Source organism: Colletes gigas, unplaced genomic scaffold (assembly GCF_013123115.1).
Source record: "Colletes gigas isolate AHSC1104 unplaced genomic scaffold, ASM1312311v1 Colletes_gigas_Sc00052, whole genome shotgun sequence".
Taxonomy (NCBI): Eukaryota; Metazoa; Arthropoda; class Insecta; order Hymenoptera; family Colletidae; genus Colletes; species Colletes gigas.
Genome location: NW_025106681.1, coordinates 733981 through 753813, shown reverse-complemented (window position 1 = coordinate 753813; position 19833 = coordinate 733981). Strand labels below are relative to the sequence as shown.

At 40.0% G+C, this 19833-nt stretch overlaps 1 protein-coding gene across 2 annotated transcripts in view; it reads right to left on the bottom strand.

The window, feature by feature from the left end:
* Positions 1-2863: 2863 nt before the first annotated feature.
* LOC122403433 (protein PALS1) overlaps positions 2864-19833 on the bottom strand; it is a 111584-nt gene continuing 94614 nt past the window's right edge. For both annotated transcript variants that reach the window (XM_043406955.1, XM_043406956.1), the window contains exons 10-18: positions 18627-18800; positions 7795-8014; positions 6870-7105; positions 6407-6737; positions 6052-6266; positions 5732-5934; positions 5465-5637; positions 5236-5400; positions 2864-5018 (exon numbers count right to left, since the gene is read on the bottom strand). In XM_043406955.1, the coding sequence (XP_043262890.1) occupies positions 4525-5018; positions 5236-5400; positions 5465-5637; positions 5732-5934; positions 6052-6266; positions 6407-6737; positions 6870-7105; positions 7795-8014; positions 18627-18800 (2211 nt within the window). In that variant the 3' untranslated portion in view covers positions 2864-4524. The remainder of the gene's footprint in view (positions 5019-5235; positions 5401-5464; positions 5638-5731; positions 5935-6051; positions 6267-6406; positions 6738-6869; positions 7106-7794; positions 8015-18626; positions 18801-19833) is intronic.

Genomic DNA, 19833 nt, shown 5'->3' with positions numbered 1-19833 from the left:
ATAGAGAGAACTATAAAAACGGGCTTTTTCAGGGCCACATGGTGTGGAAAATCCGATCAAGCAACCTCTTCGTGGTGCACACTGGGTAATGCTAATGTCGACGGTGCTTCATGTTTGTACAATGAAAAGAAGAATCATTTTTCACCCTTTTGGCGTTTTTTTATTTGGACTCCTGAAAGGGAGTCAGAGGGTCAGGGAGTCAAGAGGTAATATTTAAGGGCTCACAGGGTCACAACAGTGCTTCTTGCACTCAAATAAGCTGAAACGTGGTAGTCTAGAATAAAGCGCACTATTATTGACTGTTGATCCCCCGTATCTCGGAAACTGTTCAATTTACAATCTTGGGCCCATTGGAACTTTTCATCAAGACATCATGAACTACATTATATCAAAAGTTCAGCTGATTTAACCGGGTGTCATTTTCCATAATATCTGTGCGGAGTCTTTTGTCAACAGATTGGATTTGATGACTGGACTAACCTAAAAAATTCACTACGCATGTTTAACGTTCAGATTAATTGCAGCGTATGATACCTGATTCAACGAATAAGTATCGATACGATAGTCGCGTGCCTCGATACGTGATAAATCAATCGAAGACATTGTTTTGAATGGTACAACGAAAGACGAAAGATTATCGATAATATTGAAGTGCGTCTCAGTCCCCAGGGGCGGATCCAGAAACCTTGGTTGGAATGGAGGATGGCGAAACATGTAAAAGTATATTTTAAAACCTACCTTGGATCCGTCCCTGTCGGGTCCCATCTCTATTTTCCGCGAGAGAGGAATTGCGGAATGTTGGAAGAACGCGAGAAAAAGAAGAGCTGGAAGAAAAAACGAACGACGCAAAAAATTATCGTACAATTTTCCCGAGGGCGTCAACAACAAGAGAATTTAACAAAATACATATCGAATCTTGATATTCCGGGCTTGTCTCTTTCGACTCTCGCGAATAATACACGCGCTCGCGTATATACCGTACGTATATACAAAACGTATGCGTACCCCTATACATATTATATTTCCTCTTTCAAGTTGTACGTTTATTTTACACATAAAATCGATTTGATCGTCGAATAAAAGAAATCGTATTCGTTAACAGCGGTAGTTAATGTACACACAGCTTGAACAGGCATCGGTCGTGATCGCACGCTACGCACAGTATTTGCGCCAGGGTAGTTTACCTACGGAATAGTTTATTGGTTCTCGTCGTCGCGGAGTAACAGCAAGTATAAATATCTCTCTCAGGCATCCAGAGAAACAGCAACCACCACGCACTTTCATCGTCGAGAAAACTTCGCGAAAGGTAAAACCGCTTGTCGCTTCACGGCAAAATGTAAGGGAGTTGCGTGGCCGACAACACGAGCTCGAAAATATACAACATACACAGTCCGGGGATAAAAAGAAGTTAGCACGATAAACAACATCCGAAAGACACAGAAATTCGTGATCTGTACGTAACGCATTTAACGATGCGATACACAACCAAGCACTTCACACGCGGATCCACCCGTAAAAACGATTAAACGCCGTCGTCGAGAAACATTTTGATTGACCGCTTAAAAATACAATCATACTGACCTTCTTTCGCATCAAATCGTTCGAGAAATAGAGTACTGGTGATACGATGACAATAGCAAAGAGAATTATCAGAATAATAATAATTATAATAATAATACTACTGATAATAATAATAATTAATAATTAATAATAATAATAATAATAATAATAATAACGATAAAACATCTTATTCGTTTTCTCTTTTTCTTTTTCTATACAAGTGCACAAATATTTACAGAATCAATATAACGACGGATGCGAAGGTGCCGTTGAGCGTGTTTCTCGTACATTGTTCTCTATAGTTTCGCGAGCCTTTCCCTCACGATGAAGAAAAGGAATTCGACTCCGCTCTGGACAGACAATTTCCAGACGCTAATTTGGCACATCTCAGTTTCACCGTGTCACTTTCTCAATACTTGGCACAACAGTCACGCGTAAGTAAACCTCGTTCAAACGCTCGGCTAAAATATCTTTTTCTCGCGTTTCGTTCTTCTAGCTGAATTCACGACACCGAAATTAAGCTACTTCTCGACGCGAGCTTCGTCATCGAACCGTATCGACTCGATCCACCTTCTCCACTCGCTCGATTTTCGCGTGTTTCTACAATTTTCTGCGATCAGGAAACTACTTGCTCCAAGAACCTAACCTAACCTGTGCTGCCGGACGTACCGGCTTCTTTCGCGAATGCGCGTCGCCATTGCGACTCTGTTTTTCCTTGTCTCGCAATCGAGAACAACGAAGAAAAGACACGAGAACGTCGGTTTCGTCCGTCTTCGTTGTTTTTAGTTGCAAAACAAGGAAAAACATAGGATCGCAATGGCGGCGTGTCGCTCGTGCGTATTTAGCGTATAAAAATCTAGCGGGTCCCGAGCAAAAGTTTATTCGAATAACTGACGACGAATAAAATCAAGCGTCGTACAAATTCTAGTAAAGACATTGAAACTAACACGTTGTTGGCTGCTACGGTGGTCACTAATGATTCATATTTTAAACTTTAAACTAACGGAAGACACTTAATATTCGTAAAACTGCCGATAACGATACTGTCATTGAGAACGCTGTAAAATAATATAAGTGTAAAACAAACGGAAACAGGGCCATACGACACTGGTTTTCCGTCTGCCTTGAGAAACACCCTTGTGGGATTATTGCTAGTAAAGAATCGGAAACCCAACGACAAGAAGGAAATCGTCTTGTTGGCAGAAAGAGATTGAGAATGCGGAGGTTTAAGTTCTTCGAGAAGTTCGTTTGCGCTGATTCGCGCGTGAGCCTAAGTCTATCGCGTTAACGGACGTCTACGGGGAAGTTGAAGGTACGGATTCTCTTCACTAAACAAATACGAGTCCCTACGGCGAACGATGAAAGGTTAATGGTGTTCCGTTTTCGCACGAATCACGTAAATACGAGGGAAACGCGATCACGTTAAAATCTCGTTAACAATTTAGCCAAGTCCGGGTGAAATGTTCTGAATCAACCCTAGAAAGACTGGATCGTAGAAGATCAAGGTCGCGAGGGGAGAGGGGATGGACTTCTCAATTCCACCTGAATTATCCATCGTTATTTATTGACAACAAATATTTTACGAGCAATAGTGGGTTTATTACCAACGGGTTAACACCAACGGCACGGGGAATTTTATTCTTTACTGATAATCCGACCAAAAATAATATAATTAATATGAAGAAAAAAGAACATATTAATTTTTTTTGTGTAGATTTTGTTTCGTTAATAATTTGCGAGGCATTCGACATGCCCCCCTTGAAGAGCTTGTAAATTATGCGTTGCATGAAAAGTTGTGACGTATAAAAGTTGTATGGTTTTAAAGTGGTAATTAGGTGGCATGTGTTTTTGTGAAGGCGTTTCAGATATTTAAAGGTTATGTATGTACATATTTTGTAAAAAGACATTGTATTTTTTATTCTGAAATCGACCAGATTGCTGGCTAGAAACGTTAAATAACATTGCTTATCGAGCGATCACTAAATACTTGTGTCAACAATAATATTGTGAAATTTATACGAGAGAATAGCATAGTTTGAAGATATTCTGATTGGTGGGATCAACGAATCCCTCTCCCCTCCACGCTGTTGGTCTTTCTAGGGTTAAAATACAAGAGCAGCAAGTTCGGTGAGTGTATACGCGCGCGGGTGTGTGTGAAAATGCTCCTGCTGACTGAGATTACCGCGGTGCAGTATCTTTCGCGGCTCGGCTTAAAGTTGCGTGTTCACGTGATAGTAAATAGAGGTCCCCGATTCGTATCTCAAATACACGAGAATTACAAATCAAATTTTTAGACCGAATTTTTTCGATCAGTGTCGCGACTTGGAGCAAAAAATTCAAATTGATTAAGGAATCTTGTTCGGCCATTTGCATTCCCGAATTCGTGTAAAGAACTGCGTAAGAGACAGCAGCAAAAACAAAAAAAAAATGTCCCACATTCGTGACTCTAAAACGTCACACGAACACGCGCTTTGATCTTGGAGAAAGGCCTGGTGAGTTCTGAAAGAAGGCGGACGAGAATCCTTTTCGAGGTTCACGCATCTTTGGGTAAACTTTAGCGTCTTAGACGGAAAATGGTACCGACCTTTCCTCGCGGCTTGCTCGTTGTACAAATGAACGCGGATATTAAGTCCTGAGCAGGAAAGGACGCGAGGAACTCAGGATTCGACCTTTTGCTGGTCGACGACGATCCTGGTCGGTTTCCCGAGGAACACAGGAGTACGGGGTGAGTTTCGCGAACGCTTCAACGGTTGCCGTGTCCCGACGATCCTCGTAGGACCTCCGATGGCACCGACGATTGCAACACGGAAGACTGCACACCAAGCCAGTCTGGCACATGGAATACGACAGCCTGGCAAGGAGTTTCGATGCGCGCGTGTACGAAACGTAATAACAGGCACCACAGATAGAACCAATCCTTGTAGTCGTCGGGTCAGACTTATTATGGCTGCTTCTCGTTACGATTTACTGTATTAGCCAGGACGCTGGCACCCATTGCGGTTCCCTTTCGAGCGAGTTGATTTCTGTCAGCAGCTGATTATACGCGCGATCCGTATCGGTGTTTATGATAATCATGTCGAACAGGTGCCCGTACTTGTCCTCCATCTCTCTCGCCTTCTCTATTATGTCCTTTAACTCCTCCTCCTTGAAGCTCTCGTTGTTTTTGATCCTCTTTTGCCGCAACTTCTCTAAGCTCGGCGGCGCGACGAATACCACGTACGGTTTCAAGTCCGAGTTTCGGAGGATCTTCAAGCTTTGCGGGTGCAGGTTCAGAACACAAATCTTCCCCGAGTTCACGACGGTCCGTATGGCTTCTACAGACGTTCCGTAGTAAGCCTTCTCGTACTCGCCGTGCTCGACGAACTTTCTACAGAGAATATCCGACTCGAACTGAGAACGGGAGATGAAGTGGTAGTCCTGCCCGTCGACTTCGGAGTCTTTTCTGGTACGACTCGTGTCTGCGAACAAACACGTTCTATAGTTTCTTTCTCGCGGACTCACAAATTCGTTTACATACAGCAGCGAACAAAAGTTTAAAACGGTTAACTACCTTTTTCATAGATAATCCAACAATACTATAGAGGATTTTCCAATAAGATCGTTAGGATTTTAAAATATGTGCAATCAATGTTCCATAAATCTAGTGTTAAAGATCAAAAGAGTAACACAGCTTACGAGGAATGGCCGCCGCAAAACGCTCGCTATCTTGCATTAGTCTCTGTCTCAGCTCGTGTCGTCCAATATTTGGCGGTCCGATCAGAACGATCGGTCTCTTGTGATCCGCCCTCGGGTAGTACAAAGCGACTTCCTCGTACGTCAGCACCTCCTCACTGTCGTAATCTATAACAGAGAAATATTAGATTGGCAAACGACAGTTTATTGCGTTCAGCCGAATGATATCTACCATCGATGGCAGTTGTCGCGTAGTGAGGATAGCCGTCGTCGTTGTAATTCGCCCCGAACTTGTTCCGTTTCTTCTTTTTCGGATTCTTTCTAGCGCACAACAGCGTGCTGGACTTCTTTGAACCGCGTACAGTCGACTTGTCGCCGGCGATGGTCTGTTTCATCGACTCCCGTCTAAGCAAAGCGTCGTAGAAAGGTCAATGTCGGAGACCAATGCCGATTAGAGATCACAGCTGCTCAAGTGCAGTTCAATGATTTATACACTTACTGATGCTGAAAGGCTTTGCTAGGTATCAGGCCAGCCAGAGTTTGATCCTCTTCGCCCTCCCGATACGCCTGCCACCAATTCGGGTCCTCCTGAGAGATAACATGCAACAGGTCGCCCTTCTGGAACCCGACTCCCAGTTCCCGACAAGGAATATATGGATCTTCCTCGGGATCATAGTCGAAGTGCGCTCGTATGTGTTGTATCTGCCGAAAATAACTTTGTTGAAAACCATTTTTCTATTTGCAATACAAAAATGTCGAAAGCAACACCGTGTGAATATGATTCTTCTTCAAAAACACTTCTGTATCTAACTTCTGTACCTGATTAGTATCTTCTCTTCTATTCGACAAGTTGTTCCTGTGACTCGTGGGAGCTGGAAGCACGAGGAAGGTTAGACTACCCTGCATGCCAGCCAGAATATCGCAGACCTCGTTTACGCTTTTCCCGCGCATTTCCACACCGTTCACTTCGAGGACTTCGTCACCTTCGTGGAGAAGCCCAGACTTATCCGCTGCGCCGCCGCGCACGACTCGACCTGAGATAATAACCGAACTTACATATAACAGACTTGTTTCTTTATAAAGTTGTAAAGTATTTGTTGCGGAATGACAAAAGAAAACTGGTCTTTATAATTATTACGATTTAGTGGGTTCGTTCTATTCGTCGAAGGTGTACCTATAATGACGGCGTCGCCCTCGTTTCTAACAGTAGCACCTAGAGGTTCGTTTGTCTTCTCGATTCTGATGATTTTGATGTTGTCAACGGCTCGAGTGCCTCTCCAGCTGGCTGTCGGGCTGGGAGGTCCGCTCGGCGACGAGGACGAGGGGCTCTGTTTCCTCTGGAGTCCCTCGACGTACGAAACGATCGAGTCGTGAGAGAGAAGAAGAGCCTCCATGTCGTAGCCAGTCAGAATCCTTGTCAGTTCCTCCACAGCGGCCATAGTTTCCGCTCCGCCGACACCTGTTGCCGTCGACGAGGATTGCCATTTTTCCAAGATGTCCACGCACTGAAACATCGATCGTTGAATCTTTACTTAGACGTTCTTCTGTTCGACGCACCGCATTCTTTCTCAAGTTCTCGCATCTTACGCCCGTGTCTGTGACAACCTGAGAGACATACTCTTTCGTTCGTTACGTACATCTCGGGCCAAAGTAGAGGCATCTTCAGCGTGGTGTTTTAGCACCTTGCTGGATCTCAACCTGTTCTTTAATGCATGGTGGGTGGCCAGGGCTGACGCAAATCTACTTTGCACCAAAAGTGTCCGCACTGCCTCGAGTTCCGCTTCCACGCCAGGACCAGAGATCCCCAGGGCACCGGAAATATTGCGTAGCTGAAGCTGTAGCCTTTCCAACGTTGCAACGACCTCTCCGTATGCTGAAACATGCAACACGGCTAGATCAGGCAGATTCTTGAAACATTTCACCCACAAGCCAACATAGACCTTTCGTGGGAGGAGGGGTAGTTTAACTCGTAACTATAATAAATGAAATAAAAAAAAATGTAACGCGAATAAATTGTCGTACGTTGGTCTTATTTGTTATTTATTATTCGAATAAAATTTCCTCCATCTCTGGTTTTACTTATTTATTCTAAACGCCAATAAAATGATCCATATTATCGTAAATGCACGAAGCAGCGACCTCTCCCCACTCCAACAAAGTGTCGCGTGGTGCGCAGAGTAGATGCGCAGAACACTATTCGGCGACGATTGTTGTACGATGCAGACGAGTTCGTTAATAAGTGTGTAATAAATTAATAGGTGACTGAACACCAAGATTTTCGTTTCTACTATAGTCGTTATTTTTTAACAATGCATGATTTCATTTCTTTGATCATATTAACTTCTTGCGTTGGAATTAGGTGGAATAAAGTTTGAGGATCCCGAGATTCGATCGGTGATAGCGATTGAGCGGTATAAATGCAGCTGAGGAGAGAATATGAGACGAAAAAGGGGGCAGACAAACGAATTATCGAAACATAAACAGAGTCTCGAGTGCGGTCGTCGCGCCATGGAGTCGAGTGGGGTTCTAATAAGCGTATCGCGGAGGACAAGGAGAACTTACTGAGTGGCCTGGGAGGCTCCTCTACTTCCTGCGTCGCGTTCACGGCGACATGAGTCGACCGACCGACGGTGGTCACCTCGTCTTGGGAGTAAGCTGGATTTTCTTGGCCCGCGAGACTCGTCGCGTGACTTTCCAGCGCCTGGAGCTTCGTGGAGCCGCGGAGCGATCGATTAAGTATCTCTTGCCTCTCCTCTTCATCCTTCCGCTTCCGCAGTTGCTCCTACGATCAAATTATCGATTTACTCTTCCGTCGAGACCTAGACCTAGATCCAACAATTTCCTGAAACGGACTAACTTCTTGAAATTCGATTACCGATCTTGCACTGAAAGGACAAATTACTACGTTATAACATTGCCGTACAAAAAATTCGTTTACCCTTCGATCTTTAACCCTTTCCCGTACGATATATCGTCGTTCACTACACTTGCGAAAAGTGTCAACGACGATATATCGTTGCATATGCGATGGTGTCTTATTCTTCGCATTGGGAGAAAGCTCTGTCTTAAAAAAAATTTATAAAACATTACAAAGGGTTTAATTTCATAGCAAAAGCATTTAAAAAATTATTTTTAGGTTTAACCTTTTGCACCAGTGCCTTTTTCGCTCGGGCGAACCAGCAACTCAACGCTATTTTGCCGCAAAAATGTATATTCTGAAGTTCTCATATTATACAGGGTGTTCGGCCAACTTTGGGAAAAATTTTAATAGGAACTTCTAGAGGCCAAAATAAGACGAAAACAAAGAATATCAGTTTTTTGACTGAGGCCTCGTTAAAAAGTTATTAACAATTAAATTAAAAAATTTCAAATCGTTCTGGAAAAATTATTTTCGATTGCGGGGGTCAATTACAATCATTTTCAGTGAATACACATACCTCTGAAATCCTACCCACTTTCGAGCAAAAAATTCGAGTAGGTACTGAAATTTTTAGACGAAATTAAAATATTTAAAATCATACTAAAAACATTATATTTAGTTACAGGGGTCAGTTACAATCATTTTTGGTCATTACACATACCCCCGAAATCCCGTTCAGTTTCGAGAAAAAAATTCAGTACGGGCGGAACTTTAAACGTTAATAACTTCTTAACGAAGCCTCCATCAACAAATTGGTATTCTTGATTTTCGTCTTATTTTGGCCTCTAGAATCCCCCATTAAAATTTTTCCCAGGGGTAGCCGAACACCCTGTATAGTATAACTTTGGAACTAAGTAAGGTATTGTAATGATTTTTGGTTTACCTGAATTTGTGGACATCGAGGAACATATATTTGCAAACAAAATCTAAATTTATATCTTAAAATTGTTTACAGAGTAATAAACTCTGAAACAGTCCCTAATATGCATTGCTTGTTATTTTTTCATATATCTTTGTAATTATATCATATTTTGAATTGATTATTTATTAAAAAATCATTGAAAATCAAATACTTATACTTTATACTACGTGACCTACATAAAACTGTGATCAATCAATGATTATTGTTATGTGTAAATGTTGTTTGTAGAAGGGAAACTTGTTTCTATGTTTTTTATCATATTTCATAATTATGTTATTTATACGATTTGCCATAAATATTGAAATGCAATTGCCATTACTTTATTCTCTCCTTATGCTGCTTTTTGAATTTTGTAAATATCATTTTTAGTTTGGTTTTTATGAGCTTTTTCTCTAACCATAGCAAACTCGTCAAATTGGCTCGGTATTCTTTGCATAGGCACCCGTTTTTCGCTCGACACCAAAAGGGTTAAATATCGATAACCGAAGGGTGCCTCAAAGTTTTGATGAACAGTGTATGCATTTTTACAAATGGTATTGTCTGGTCATTCAGACTCCCTCTTGCTGTGATATAACAGTTCCTAACGCCATCTTCGTAGCGACGCGGCGTTTAGCTCGATTATAATCGAGCCAGGGTACATTTAATTGTCTTACCTTGTTCGCTATATCGTGCAGATTTACGTAATTTCACGGGATAATCATGGCGGATAAACACAGTAATGAACGTGCGCGTCGTTCGAAGTCTCGTTGCCATAGTTGGATACAGTTCGCTCATAGCACGACAGAAATATTCAATTCGGTGACAGAACTGGGCAAAATATTATTCGAATATAACCAATAGTATCGATATGTAGTTTATTTTATTTCACTATTTAGTATTTTCTATTACATATCTTTTATTACATTTTTTACAATTATTTTCGAGGTTAGGTTAATATCAGCACATAGTTGTACCGCACTACATAATTAAAATATTTAAATTCATTAATTTATCACCGTGATAGTTTGAACAAGGAATAGAACTTTTCTCAGGCCCAGTTGTCACTGAAATTAGTCGATTATTTTTGTCGTACTAGGAACGAATTCCAGTTCAATATGGATGGTGTCGCGTACGTCGATGAAAGTGAAGACATTCGCGTGAAAACTCGTGTAAAGCATATTCTATTTCTGGACAGGTTTTCGAGACATTATTGGAATCGTGGCTCCGTGATTTCTTTACGGAACTTTATCAATTATTCCATGGCCTGTTTGTATATACTCATCCACGAGTTCGTTTTTAGCGTTCAGAAGCCATGATCCATGAGAAACGATACACCGATACGACCTTGGGCCTTCTGTTACCTACCTCAAGTACGTTTTCCCACGCGTCTCGTCGAGTAAACGGTCAACAACAAACAAACAAAATGTGTAGCACACCAACAACGTACATCTCAAGGAACGAACAGAAAATAGAACATCGAATTATGAAACGTGAAAAAAGTTCTATCTAACATCAAGCAGGCATTTGCAAGGAATTCGATCGAGAACCAACGTGAATCGTTAGTCTTCAGAGTCGAATGCGACGAATCAGTCACAGCGAAATGCAGCTCGTTGCAAAACATTTACGATACTAATACTTTTCAAATGAAGCTTCGAAAACTGTTTCCTGTTTTGTAACATTTGTACTATTTTTTTTACGTAAAGGTTATGATTGTATTACAAAATAAATGTATTATAAAAAAGGAACGACAACCCCCATTTTTTTTCTTTATAGATGCAACGATGTCTATATGTGAAAAATAATACGATAGCCATAACTGAAATAGTTTTCGTTAATTTACGTTGTAATAATTTAAACAAAAGGAACATTAATAAAATTAGTAGAGATACGAAAATATTAACGAAATTTGACTATTCAGTATTTTTCCGCGAGTAGTTCTCACTGAGATTAGCCAATTATTTTTGTAGCGATAAAAATGAATTCTCGTCTGTTGTGGGTCGATCCGATTAGGTTACAATTTACGATAATTAAATCGCAGCTATCAGCGACAGAAAGCAGCAGCGACCAAAGTGTAGAGTTGCAATGGACGCCCACCGACTGATATGGCTTGCAGGCAACGAAAAAAATACCGCCGAATTTAGGGATGGGATTATTTATCCAATTTCTCTGCGTTTGAATATTCGAATATTTCAATGCCTCGTAATATTCAGAGAACAGAATTCGAACATGTGACTAGTAGAATACTACACGAATATTTGACTATACAGAATGTTCGGCCACCCCTGGGAAAAATTTTAATGGGAGATTCTAGAGGCAAAAATAAGACAAAAATCAAGAATACCAATTTGTTGATTGAGGCGTCATTACAAAGTTATTAAAAAATTAAATTAAAAAATTTCAAATCATTCTGAAAAAATTATCTTTGGTTGCGGAGCTCAATTACAATCAATTTTGATGAATACACATACCCCTGAAATCCTACGCATTTTCGAGAAAAAAATTCGAGTAGGTACTGAAATGTTTAGACGAAATTAAAAAATTTCAAGTCGTTCTAAAAAAATTATATTCAGTTACAGAGGTCAATTACAATTATTTGTGGTGAATAGACATACTCCCGAAAACCTGTGCATTTTCGAGAAAAAAATTCTTTACTGAGAGTCTAATGTGAGGCCAGAAATGCTCCCCTGAAATATCATGCAAATCTTTAAAATGTCATAACTCCTGAATGGATTGGAGGATTTTAATTTTTCAAAATGCAAACAACGCGTATTTTACTGGAGAATATGTAGAAATTCTAACAATATTGAAAAAGTTGTTCCTTGACACTGTAAAGTGAGAAAACCCCCCTAAAACTGGTCCAATTTTCTAACGGCCATTACTCTCACAATAGTAAAGGTATCTCATTGAAATTTTTTATTGAAGCATAGCCCATGAGTACCTACAAAACAGTACTAGACAACTTTTTTGTAGAGTGCGAAAAAAAATTTCAAATCGTTCTGGAAAAATTATTTTCGGTTGCAGGGTTCAATTACAATAATTTTTGGTGAATAAACCTGCCCCCGAAATCCTGCCCACTTACTAGAAAAAAAATTCAGTAGGGGCGGAGCTTTAAACGTTAATAATTTTTTAACGACGTCTCCATCAACAAATTAGTATTCTTGATTTTCGTCTTATATTGGCCCCTAGAATGTTCCATCAAAATTTTTTCTAGGGGTGGCCAAACACCCTGTATAGGAATATTATTCGAAATTTATTCGTAGTACTCGAATACTAAAACATCCGAAGTTAATTCATAGTTATGCGAATATTTATGAAGTATTCGAATAGTTTCAGCCTCAGGCCAAGTTAATGCATTAGCCGATTTATGTAAACGACACAGGGTCTTGCGTATTATTGCTACAGCAGAAATACTCGGACGAAGCCCCGTTTAACTCTCGCGGTACACGCGTAAGGCTTCTCGAACGTCAGGTCTTGCCGATTCGATGAATTTCCAGCGATTCTGATCTGGGAGAAACGTCTCAGAGAATCGAGCAAACATCCGAAACCCAGAACAGTGAATGTCATGCGTCAAACTTGTCAAAAAAAGGTACAAGATTCGACCAAAAAAATGTCGTCTAAGGTTTCGATCTATTTTTTGAGAAGGAATTATCCTACGCTTTTGGTTATATTTGACAGTGTGCAAGGCACACTGGGTATATAAATTGAAACGAATGACCAAACTCATTAGCGCTCGCGACAGGTTGGTGACCACTGGTCTAGATAAACACAGACTGACTGTTCACCGAACGTCGACACGATTCGAACAAAGCCATCCGTTGGATCGTGCGTTATATGTAAACACGCCTAAAGGGGGTCACCCCCATGTCTGGCACGAGCGAAATCGTTCCTTTTATGGTGTATTCTTAGACCCAAGGTTTCAGAAACAAAAATAATTAAAAATTTGAAGAATCGACGAGGACATGTACCAAATACATGTAACTTAGTATCGCGTCTTTCTCAACATTTACATTCTTTTTAACCGCTGACCAGGATATCAAATATATTAATTAACGCAATAAACGTTACATCGAATTGGAATATTACATTGTATTGGAATATCGTTGTTCAAATATTTATTTGAAACCTGTAAGTACAGTGAAAACTCGATAAATGTCGCTACTCCGAGTCCGGTCAGCAACACTTACGGAATAGGAGAATCGTCTTTCGAATTTGATTGTAGTTTGCCGACGCTTCGAACGTAGAAAGAGTGAGTAGCTAAAGAAGAAAGAGGGACTGAAACTCGGATTTATCGCCCCAGTTTAAATATCCGCGTCAGTGTGACCACACTACTGCACAGAAGAAAGTTTTTTATTTTTTACTTTTTGTTAATAAAAATTTCACTATCATGTTGGGGAGATTTCTGTGATTAAAATGAGGCTAAACACGATATAAATCGGTCAATATTTGGTAGCATAATATTGAATTAAATATTGTACTTGCGAGTCTTTCTCTCTTTATTTATCCTTCTTGTGCTGTCCTTTTCTATGTTCGGAAATATCAAAGAACGACGCATCGAGGTGCTGGTTACATTTATCGAACGGGAGGTAGCTATTTTCAAACGGAACAGTTCCACCGTTTCGTAAGTGATCAAAAACTGCAACACTTATGAAATAGGGGGTTTCGTTAGCTACCACTGTTCGATAAATGTACCAATCCACTGACCTTGCGAAGATACGAGTACACAATATTTAATTCAATATTATGGTAACAAATATTGGCCGATTTATATCGTGTTTAGTCTCATTTTAATTAGAAAAATCTTCCCCACATGATAGTAAAATTTTTATTAAAAAAAAGTAAAAAATAAAAAACTTTCTTCTTGTACAGTAGTGTGGTCACACTGACAGGGACATTTAAACTAAGATGACGAAGGCAATAAAGATTTTTAAAGAAAGCCGCTACGTCTCCGGTTACACTTCGCCTCACTGGCTCAAGGGGGATCCCCCTAGTGGTGGGGATAAAAATGTATCATTTAGGGAACAGCTCTTGAGGACATTTATCGAGTTTTCACTGTACAACTGAATCAATTTTGAGACTTTTGTCCCAATATATTACTAAGATATTAAATTCTTAAACTTTCAGAATACGTAAAAAAAGAAAAAAGAACTTGATATTTTCATCTCAAAAAATTGTACCACTCTTTAACCTGTTGAGCCATAAAAAACATCGATAGTATCAGTTATACCCCATAACGCGTCGACTAATCTTATGATGTATCCTTCGTTCTATGACCCTTATAATGGCCTGCTGGCAACGACAGGAAGAGTCACAAGACATCGGAGTGTTCTGTTCGAACGAGATCTAAAGTTGTTCGTTCGAAAAGCGTCGAAACGACGGGATGATGGCTCGTTATCGTTCATAGGAGTAGATTCTCCGTAGAACCTGGCGTTGGGACATATCGAGTCTGGTTTTTAACGGTTAGAACGAATACGAGAAAAAAATGCGGCCTCCCCGTAATGGGGCAGAGAAAAACAAAGAGCGAGGTCGGGGTAGAGAAAAAGAGAGGCGGGGAGAGAGAGAGAGAGAGAAATACGAATGCAGCAGGCCTGAGTCAGCCTACGTCTGCACCTATCGAAACACTTCGTAACGTTACACTCGAGGCTTGTAATCTTAGACTATTGTGCCCGGGGTTCTTTACATTCCAGACCACACTTGACTTAAGGTGCCCGGACCCCGGCGCGAGGAGTTTTATAAGGCGAACGTGCGCACACTGGCGTTGAGACGCGACGCCAAGAGTTTCTGGTATTTATCAGGCTGACTGGCATTTCACTTTAAGATCTTCCGACCTGACTTTTGGATTCACACATGGTTTCGAGGTTTTTAGCGGTCATCTATAAGGCAGACAATAATTTTTTCAAAGATATTTTCTTAAATTTCCAAATATATTTGTACGACTATTCAAACATAACCTCAAAAAAATAACAAACGTACCGCGTAGTGAAATCGCGTAAGCTTCATTTTAACAATATTGATTTTTCCGTCACGTTACGTTCCCGAACAACATAATTGTCCCATTCAATTAGATAATTTGTTTCTACCAAGACGTCTTGTATAAGAGTCGGGCGTTTAAGAACACAGGGACACGAGGGAAGAAAATTTCTCAATGCTTGCATACTTATCGAGCCTCGTCCCACGGTTGTTCAACGATACGGACAATTTGCATAAACTTTCAGCGAGTTTATGCAACAACGAGCCCAGCTGCTGCAATTGTTGCAGGCGTCGACAATTAATTTCCATCCGACGCCAGGCGACTAGAGAACATCCCAATTGTCGTTCGTCAGTTGAAATAGGAAATTCGAAAACTATAGAAACAGCCGAGAGGCCAGGCCATCGAATCGGTACCATGGTAATCATTGCACGCCCTGGGATCCGTAATTTCCTGTTGGAACGCGAACAGAACCCCCCGCGGCCCCTTCCCGTCCTTTTGAACAAAGATCCGTCGTTTGCCTGCCTTTACTATGTCGTTACGCAACGTTAAATCATTCGCGCGGAATTCCACGCGCGTTTTCCGCGTCGAATACTTTTCGCGCTCTTCCACCCGATAATACAGAACTCCCGGTCAACGTTGTTCGACTCAAATTAATATATTCATATCAATCTCAATTCTATAATTTCCACCCACAGTGCGGCGCATAACCAACAACGAATAAAAGTTTTAGAATTATTCGTAAACTGACTTTCGTTCGCGTTTCATTCATTCTTGGATTAACATAATAATAAAGATAACGGATCGTTGTTTTCCATAATACGAAGAAATGAGAATGGAGAAAAATATTTGATTCGAGGGAGAAAATGTGATGATTGGTAAAATATTTTTTCTAAATTACATTTTGCGAGATTCCATGGTCATTTTTTTAGTTATAATGAGATGACATACTTTTGTCACAGTGGCGTAGTAATTGATGACAAGACAAATACAATGATGTGTGACAATATGACCTTCGACTATCTCATTGTAGAACTTTAAAAACTGTACAGTGCATTTTTGGCGACAGTTCAATATGAATCGTTGTCTCTTCTCTGCACGCGTACCACATTTATTCCATACATTTTTCACAAATTCTACAATTATATTCTATACTTTTTTCATACAATCTACATATATTCTACACTTTTTCCATGCGATTCACATATCTTACATACATTTTTCACATATTCTACACAAATTGCATACTTTTCTCACACATCCTATACATATTATACATCTTTTCACGCATACAATACATACCTCACACGCATTCTACAATTTTTCACGTACACTCTATACTTATTCTATACTTTCTCCATGCACTATACACTTATACCAGACTTGCCACGGTTATTAAATTAGAGAGTAAAACACCGTGTAGTATATTTTGGGAAACGCTAATACCAGCGACACGACTTCGTAACAAACAGCAGAAATGCAGAGTTCGTTTTAAACAGTCGCAATTCTGCGAGGAAAAACGCAGTACTATTAAAAAAAAGGCATTATTACAATGGAGACTCTACAGTTTAATGTCACGTTGGTAAAGGTTACGAAAAAAATTTGTTCAACCGCGTGTATGACCTAAAAATTAAGGACTTTGAAACGATTTGACGCGCCTTGGCTTGAAAATGGTGCTACTGCTTGGAAAAACATCGCCGGAGAAATCACTTCGTAGCATTTAAAAGCTCAGCCTCCAAAGCTTCAAAACTCTTTTATTAAATCGTCGTACGCTTATTAGAAAGAAAACGTGCATAACACTAAAATTTTCCAGGGAATTTAGGGTATCGTTCTTCGTCTGAACATAATTTCCCCAACCGGTAGTTTCTTAACCTTAAAACAGGAACTTTCAAACTTATCAAGTACCATTATAAAATATAGAAATCTGATAAAAATGTTTAAAATATTGTTTAAAGCAGTGTTTCTCAACATGGGCAATTTGTATTATTTGGAGGTAAATAGAACATTCCATTTATATTATACAGGTAGCCCTCCTACAACACGGCATCCTATAACACGATTCATAAATTGCGAAAACCCTCATACAACACGGCATCTTTAACGGTTTCGCTTTAACGCGATAAGAAAATTACGAAAACCTTTGTACAACACTATACTTCTACAGCATTGGTCGATTCTAAAGGCTAAAATAGGACGAAAGTCTAGAATATCAATTTATTGATGGAGGCTTCGTTAAATAGTTATTAACGTTTAAAGTTCCGCCTGTACTGAATTTTTTTCTCGAAAATGCGCAGGATTTCGGGGGTATGTCTATTCACTAAAACCAACAATAATTTTTTCAGAACGATTTCAATCTTTTCAACTTCGCCGAAAAATTTAGGCATCTACCTCCTGTCGATTTTTCTTAAAAATTCGTCTTTCATTTTTAGTAATTTTATTTGATGCCCTACAGAAAAGTTGTCTAATACTTTTTTGTAGATACCCATGAGCTCTACATTAGAAAAAAGTTTCAGTGATATACGTTTACTATTGTAGGTGTTATGGCCGTTTGAAAATTGGATCATTTTTATGGTGTTTTTCTCATTTTGTGAGGTCAAGGAACAACTTTTCGGATATTTTTAGAATTTCTACATAATCTTCACCAAAATACACGTTGTTTGCCCTTTGAAACATTAAAATCCCCCAATCCGTTCAGAAGTTATGACATTTTAAATATTCGCATGAAATTTCGGGAGTGAATTTCTGGCCTCCCATTAGATTTTCAGTCAAGAATTTTTTTCTCGAGAGTGCGAAGGATTTCGGGGGTATGTGTAATAACAAAAAATGATTGTAATCGACTTCTGCAACCAAAAATAATTTTTTTAGAACGACTTGAAAAATTTTTTTTCACCGAAAAATTTCAACACATACCCCAATTTTTTTCTCGAAAGTGGGTAGCATTTCGGGGGTATGTGTATTCACCAAAAATGATTGTAATTGACCTCGGCAATCAAAAATAATGTTTCATAATGATTTGAAATTTTTTAATAATTTTTTAACGAAGCCTCAGTCAAGAAATTGATATTCTTGATTTTCGTTTTATTTTGGCCTCTAGAATCTCCCATTAAAATTTTTCCCAAGAGTGGTCGAACACCCTGTATAAACAAATTATAATTTATTAAATTAAGGTTGCGTGAAATTAAAATAATATACTTATGTAGAATTAAAAAAACATATTTGTTTTTAATAAGTTTTCGGAACGTAACTCCCCTTTTTATACTGGTTCTAGGTCTCATATAACACGGTTTCATACAACACGGCATTTCCTAGGAACCTATTTACCGTGTCATAGAAGGGTTACCTGTACTTCTTTAGAATATGGTTGCCTATCATACTTACATACAAGGGGACATCCAAATCTTTGAAGAGTCGAAGAGGGGGGGCATGATCCGAAAAAGATTAAGAAACACTGGTCTAACGTTAAAGATGAACAAATAAACCATATAAAAATTGCGAATCGCAAACGAAAATATCCTGTAATATTTCATCAACGTACCATGCTGAAAATCTGGACATTTGTCGTCGATGGAATCGATCGCGAGATCTTTGTTCCCGAAAGAAAAGCGTACCTGGTATTTCCTGATGGAATGCAGTTGCTGCTGCGTAGGCTCGGCGTTGGCGTTATCGGTGGTCTCCACATTATTGTTCTGCGTGGACAGACGTAGATTATCTTTCGGCGGTCTGGCAGGTGCCCTCTTTTGATCTCTGGGGGGGATGGCAGGTTTCACCCCGTTCAGACCGGCCTAAAAATCCGTTCCGAAAAGAAACACTTCGTATTAATCGTTCCCTCGCCATTGATCGTCGCGATCGCGACTACCGGAAGACGCCTTCCTTTGTTCCTCGTGCTTTTCTCCATCGTCCTTTCTATATTTTACTTCGACGCGTCTCTACCGTTTCAACGATGTAACGACGATTCGAGGAAATTCCTGACGCGCCAACGCGCATGCGCGCGTCTTCGGTTCTCGACTACACGAAAGCGAAGAACGGTTGGAGAATCGGAGAGAGAGAGAAAAAAAACAGGAGATGCAAGAAAAGAGAAGAAAAAGCGTGCAGCCAAAGATGCGGGGACACGTGCACTACGAGAGATACAGTTCCTACGATCACGGAAGGTGCTTACAATGGGTTTCTTGTCTACTTTACCATGCTTGTCAAGGCCAAATGTGTGTGTCCGTTCCGCATGCGTTCTCAATCGATTCGTGTCCAACGAAAACGGTCCGTGTTCTTGCGGCTTTATCGACCGACGATCGCAGAAGAATTCCAAAACATTCGCGACGAGTCTATTTAGTCGCCTATCGATCGTTCGATTGAGAAAAGTCGGAAAACCGTGATCTCGATATGTTCCTGGAAACGTTGTTCTCGATCGCGACGGATTCGTTTAAGAAAACTGATTGGAAAGTCGATTCCTCCTATCGATTGTACAATATTTTAAGTTACGACGTTAAAAGATTCGGCTCGTACAAGTACGTAAGCCGTAGGATATAAGTAACAATGGCTGAATTGCAAATGAACTTGCTGGAACAAAATATTAAAAATGTCTCGGACCGCAAAGGGTTAGAAAACGTCCGCCGTTTTCACGGTTCTGCACACGGTCGCCGACAAACCCAAAGAACATTTACCGAACCGTTTTAACGAAACAAGCTGAGGTGTCAGCAACCGTGACAAAATAGCCGGCTGTAACGTAGAGTCACTCGATTTAATACAAATATTTGAATAAATTTCATTGAAAAAGAGTGACATTCAAATATTTTTGTCAAATCGTCTGACGTGGTTACTTGC